The sequence below is a fragment of the Xenopus laevis genome, chromosome 3S (assembly GCF_017654675.1).
Source record: "Xenopus laevis strain J_2021 chromosome 3S, Xenopus_laevis_v10.1, whole genome shotgun sequence".
Taxonomy (NCBI): Eukaryota; Metazoa; Chordata; class Amphibia; order Anura; family Pipidae; genus Xenopus; species Xenopus laevis.
In genome coordinates this window covers 32,512,994-32,519,091 of record NC_054376.1, presented here as the reverse complement: position 1 = coordinate 32,519,091, position 6,098 = coordinate 32,512,994, and the positions used below count along the sequence as shown (strand labels likewise).

The 6,098-nt window shown below is 40.1% G+C and overlaps 1 protein-coding gene across 1 annotated transcript in view; it reads left to right on the top strand.

The window, feature by feature from the left end:
- The first annotated feature begins 3,191 nt into the window (after positions 1-3,191).
- The window catches only part of mthfd2l.S (methylenetetrahydrofolate dehydrogenase (NADP+ dependent) 2 like S homeolog), a 17,985-nt gene continuing 15,078 nt past the window's right edge, over positions 3,192-6,098 (top strand). Inside the window, exon 1 of the mRNA XM_018254287.2 lies at positions 3,192-3,397. Coding sequence (XP_018109776.1) covers positions 3,318-3,397 — 80 coding nt within the window. The 5' untranslated portion in view covers positions 3,192-3,317. The remainder of the gene's footprint in view (positions 3,398-6,098) is intronic.

Sequence of the window (6,098 nt, the reverse complement as noted above, 5' to 3'; positions counted from 1 at the left end):
AGTCATGCAACATTTTTAAAGGGTGGGTAGGTGGCTTGGGGGGCACACATCTTGCTATGACCCGCTTCAAAAGCTCTGGCTTTGTCAATACATAGAGCAATAATGTGACTGATAGCTGCCAATTGGGTGTGACAGCTTATATTAAGCAGTTTTAAATAGCAATTTTTATAGTAAAAAAAGTGCTCAAGCATTTTTGAAACAATACCTTTTATAAGTGCCATACAACTGTTCAGTCCCTGGGCCAAATAACTTGCACAATTTATTTTCTGGGCTAAATGATCAGAACTTACAGACATGGCGTTTCTGCAGGCAAAATTTGCAGTATGGACGGATCATCTATGATACAGCAAGATCATAGAATGGTCTGTTAAAAACCAGTCCCTGACCTGCTGAAATATGTGCTAAATGGCCTTATGGGCTTTATTGTTGAAAGTGGCCCAATTTTTGTTTGACCATGCCCCTTTTGTGTGGCCACACCCCCTAATTACCATGTTAATTTTACAAAATTTGGCAGGCTATGAAAGTTTGAACATATTTCTGTGTTTTTTATCAGTTATTACAGTTTTGCTAATGCAGGTGAATTGCCCTTTAAGCTGTGAGTCTAACTTCTGCCAAGGGACCTGTTATCTTATATCATTACAATTACTTATTTGCTTATCTCAAAATTTTTACAAAGGTATCTTATCTGCAGCTGTGGCTGTTCTGGGCTCTCTGACAAAAGCTAATTAAGTTAGAACCAGTGTTTCTTTTTCTGACTGTTCAGTGCAGAGAAAATCAGGACTTTCCAGTACAAACGAGGGACTGCGGGTTGAGCTGTCAAAAGAGGGACTGTCCCTCTGAAAACAGGACAGTTGGGAGGTATGCTATATATATATATATATATATATATATATATATATATATATATATATATATATATATATATATATATATATATATATATATATATATATATATATATATATAAATGTAGGGATGTGAAAATCTTAGACACCCTTACACTTTACAGACAGGCACATCCCTAGTAATATGGACACCTCAGTGGGTCCTTATGGGGACCTTGTGCTTATCTAACCCCTGCAGTTCACACAGTGTACACCAGATGGCACTGTGCCAGAGTATAAAAGGTTTAGGAACCATGTGCTCGGGGTCCATTGCTTTAGCCCAGTGATCCCCAACCAGTAGCTCGCGAGCAACATGTTGCTCTCCAACCCCTTGGATGTTGCTCTCTGTGTCCTCAAAGCAGATGCTTATTTTTGAATTCCAAGCTTGGAAGCAAGTTTTAATTGCATAAAAACTAAGTATAGTACCAAGTAGAGCCTCTTGTAGGCTGCCAATCCACATAGGGGCAACCAAATAGCCAATCACAGCCCTTATTTTGCACCCCAAGGGACAATTTTATGCTTGTGTTGCTCTCCAACTCTTTTTACATTTGAATGTGGCTCACGGGTAAAAAAAGGTTGGGGACCTCTGCTTTAGCCCAACCAAGCAGGCTGGAAGGGAATGGGTGATGCTGACCCTTGGCGCCTTGGCCCTAGTAATTAGATAGCTATACTCGTTTTATAGATCGCTCTAGGAGTGATAGAGAGGTTAATTAGTTGAGCAGCTCAAGGCTCCGCCGAGGAGATTAGAGGGATTAAGATCCCAGGGTATTACTGACCCAAGTAAGGAACCAAGTGTTGAGATAGGGATGTCAGGAGTTCCCCTAGTCTGCCACTGGAAGATATCCTGAAAACTGGGCAATACCCATCACATGCTGTCAACTTACTCTCTGCTGTTTATTCCCTAGCCTGTGGGGATTCAGCCTATAAGTGCTGTGAGTATATGCTTCGTTTATGCTGCTGTGTATGTTCTATACTCCATTGTGGATCAATGTGCTAAATGATCTCTGTGCTATTGTTCAATAAACACCGTTCTTTGTTCAACTGTTAAAGAACTACTGGCGCCCATCATTGTGCTATCGCATCAGGTTACAGTTACACTACACCCTTGCCTCCACCCCGCTGCGAGGGCTTAACCCTGAGAAAGAGAGCTCATCGGTGGTCTCAGCCCACCAAGGAAAGTAGCTAAACTGGGACGAAGGCTTCTGTGCGGAGCCGAAACTTTGGATCACCAATAAATCTCCACTTTCATTTGAATTATTGACTTGATGTATTTCATTGGAGTGCTGTCAATCCATGCATTTTATATATATATATCTATATATATCTATATATATCTATATATATCTATATATATATATCTATATATATGTGTGTGTGTGTGTTAGCTAGAGTTGTTTCGCAAATACTGGAGTATGATGGTGTTTTGGTTACATTTCATAATAACAACAGCACTGTTAACGTTACTTACAAACCAGACCTGAAAAAATACAGGCCATTTGTCAGCCCCAGCTGGAACTCTCTCGTTTAACAGGAACCAGAATTCAGAAATACTTATACAAATATGGAAATAAGTTTTGTAATTGCCATAAAAGCAGTGTTGGACTGCGATGCCTGGGGCCCACCAGAAAACCTTAGACTGTGGGCCCACCAGAAAACTCTAGACCATGGACCTACTTTCCAAACTATTATTCCTCCTCTCCTCATTCAACCTCTTTTATTTCTACTATATTCTTCCATTATTAAACATGTTTTCCTATAAAGAAATAGGGAATGATTGTGAAATAGGCCAAATGGTTAGAAGCAAGAGGTCCCATTAACAGCCGGGCCCACCGGGAGTTTTCCTGGTATTCCGGTGGGCCAGTCCGAGTGACACTGCATAAAAGTAAATACAGTAGAACCTCAATTTTACATCCTCTGATTTTGAGTTTCTCTTCATTTTACATTGTTGTTCTGTGGTCCCACCTATATATTCTGCTTAATACATTTCCCTAATTTTACATTTTCCTGGATTTTTCTGGTCCCCTGAAAAACATAAAATGGCAGTTTTCCAATTTTTTTCCTGGGTCTTTACAAAAACATTTCAGTTATATTACATTTAAATACATTTTATTTCGTATTTTATTTAACGGCATCCTGCCAGGGAGACACGAATACAAGACTTTTTATGACCGTCCCTCCAAAATTAAGGACGGCTGCCAACCTACAAGTCGCCTAGTTTGCGTCCCCGCCCCTTTAACATACGCAGCCAATGACAAAACAATCTGCTTAATCTCATCCTACTCAAGGTAGCGGGCAAGGCGCTTAGCAACAGTGGGTGTGTGACTCGCGAACATTCGGTGACGTCAGCGAATCTATATAAAGACCGCTCTCCAGCGTGGCGTCTCCTTTTAGGCTTAGTTATAGTTAGGACTTGGTAGTTCTCTGGCTATCACCATGGCAACCATTACATCCCTCCGGTCTCTGTGCTGCGCTGTGAGAGCCCAGGTTCGGGCGATCCACTGTACCCCGTGCAGGTAAGTGCAAGCTGCTGCTAGTGTCTTTCACTTATTGAGGCTTTCGCTACCCATGTCAAGTTCCCCCCTCTATGGCCAGAATAGATCGGCCCGCCTAGTCCTTTCCATGAGCAAAAATTCCCAAGCCTCGTTCTCGGTCAGTAATTGTATGGTGGGGTTATTAAAGCTGCAGTGCTAGTCTTGTGTACACGTGATGCCTTCGTATAGAGGCACGAATGAGTGAATGGGCTAGTCCTATAGAAGTCGTATTACGGTAGGATGCTTGTAGCCATGGGAGCTGCTTGTGTTGGTAGGGACCGGAAGTGGAGCCCGGCTGATGAAATCCCTTTTGCTGGTTGCACTGCCTTTGCCTTCCCTCCCCCAGCTCTCTGCTGCCCCTCCCATTTTAAAGGGGAAGCTCACTGGCTCTTCTGCCATTACTTGTGTGTTTATATAGTGAATATACAATAATGCTCTTCCCATCCTAAAGCATTGATACTTTGTATTTATCCACACCGCACACAATTCTTTTTTAGCCTGTACAGGGGGCACCAGACACTGTCACTCTTGGACAGGCAACTTTCATAACTTTCTAGCCATAATTCATTTTTAATGAAAATTGTCTGTTTTAATAAGTATTGTTTACAATTCGTATGAACAAATACTCGATAAGAACCATGCGTGTGTCTGTGATCAATGACGTCAAGTGGATTTTATTGTACTATACAGTAATACAGAACATAGTGGAATCGAGCCTCAGCTGCAGTGTATACGACTCGGGGATTTGTTTATGTAAATACGATGTGTATTTTATTTATTTTATTTATATAGCAGTACTTGAGAGCAAAGCATTGTACAGCAAAATAATAAATTAGTAGAGCAAATAGGGGGTCGTTGCAATAATAAATACAAATAAATACAAAGTACACTTACAATTAAGTTTTAAGAGCTTAGCGTTAAGGAGACAAGAGAATGGAAGTCCTGTAGAGCTTACAGTCTAAATTGGAGGGGTAACCTAAAGACATAAATAGGGGGATGGATATATATATATATATATATTGACGTAGTTGGCCAGCTTAAATATATTGCAATATATGGACAAACAATCCCTGTTTTGTTTAAAGGGTAAGGCATTTTTCAGTAGCAGTATGCACAAAATGTCGCTGTCTTAAATATATTGATAATGGGTTGAGTGCAGAGGAATCTTGTATTTGTCTATATGTATTTTGTGGTCACACCCTCATTGCACCCCCGCCTAATGATTTTAAAAACTAGTGGTGAGCACAACTTTCCCCTGTTTGTTATAGTTATACAGGAGCAGTGACCAGCTCCATGTTGTAGCTCCCACCCCCTCCAACTATAGTCAGGTGATCCCACTGGTGTCTAATAAAAGGGCAGCCAAGTTTGGGAGTTTTACTTTGAAAGCAGCTAGTAAGTTGCAGGTAAAACGTTTTCGTCCCTTTTATAAAATGTATAATTAAACCATAGAATTCTTAATGAATCAGATGAAAATTGAGCATAGGACTGGCCAGATATGGGATGACTTTGACGTAGTTGGCCAGCTTAAATATATTGCAATATATGGACAAACAATCCCTGTTTTGTTTAAAGGGTAAGGCATTTTTCAGTAGCAGTATGCACAAAATGTCGCTGTCTTAAATATATTGATAATGGGTTGAGTGCAGAGGAATCTTGTATTTGTCTATATATATATATATATATATATATATATATATATATATATATATATATATATATATATATATATATATATATATATATATATGCTGTAGGTTACAGTGGGTGACTACCATATAAGCTGGCAGCATTCTATTACTGTTGGTTAGTTATGGAGGCACAGGAGCAGCTGGTGAGAAGGAAAAATAGCAATGACAGAAAAAGAAGTGGATAACCCTTGTATGGTCATTTAAACTGAGGATTAATTGCATGGATTTAGTGGGGGGGGGGGTCCTAGAATCTGTGCTGGAGGAATAAACTATAAAGCAGCTAGAAAAACAAGGGTGGATGTGCTGGAAGGTTAAGAACCTTAGAACTTTTATATTTTATAAAAGGGGACATTACACCACAGGACCACTATTTTTTTTATGTATGTATAACTTTATTTGTAAAGTGCTGTTAAGGAGCCGCAGCGCTGTACAATGTATACAATATATATATATCTTCAAAGTGGACCAGCACACAAAATTTTCAATCAAAGAAAATTTTATTCAAACATCACTCACGTGTTCAACGTTTCGGCCCACGTTAGGGCCTTTATCAAGGATGTGGGCCGAAACGTTGGACACGTGAGTGATGTTTGAATAAACTTTTCTTTGATTGAAAATTTGGTGTGCTGGTCCACTTTGAAGATTGTATGCATTGATTGACCAAGCACCCACCTCTGACTAACAAGGAAGGAGTGAAGGCATTGTCCAATAGGTACAGGACTAGGGTAATGTTCTAGTGCACCAAAAGGTAGACTCTTAGTTTTTTCGTGAAGAGATTGAGAGAGCATTCCTAATAGAGGAATTCAGGGATGAAATTCCAGAGTTAAGGAGCAGTAAGATAGAAGGGTTTGAGAGGTGGCAGTGGATGTGGATTGTGTGAAAAGAAGACGGCTCTGGGAGGAGCAGAGAAGATGGCCAGGAACATACAGTGAGACGAGAAGAAATGTAGTGAGAAGCAGAGTGAAGGGCTTTGAATGTTAGTAGAAGGGTTTTAT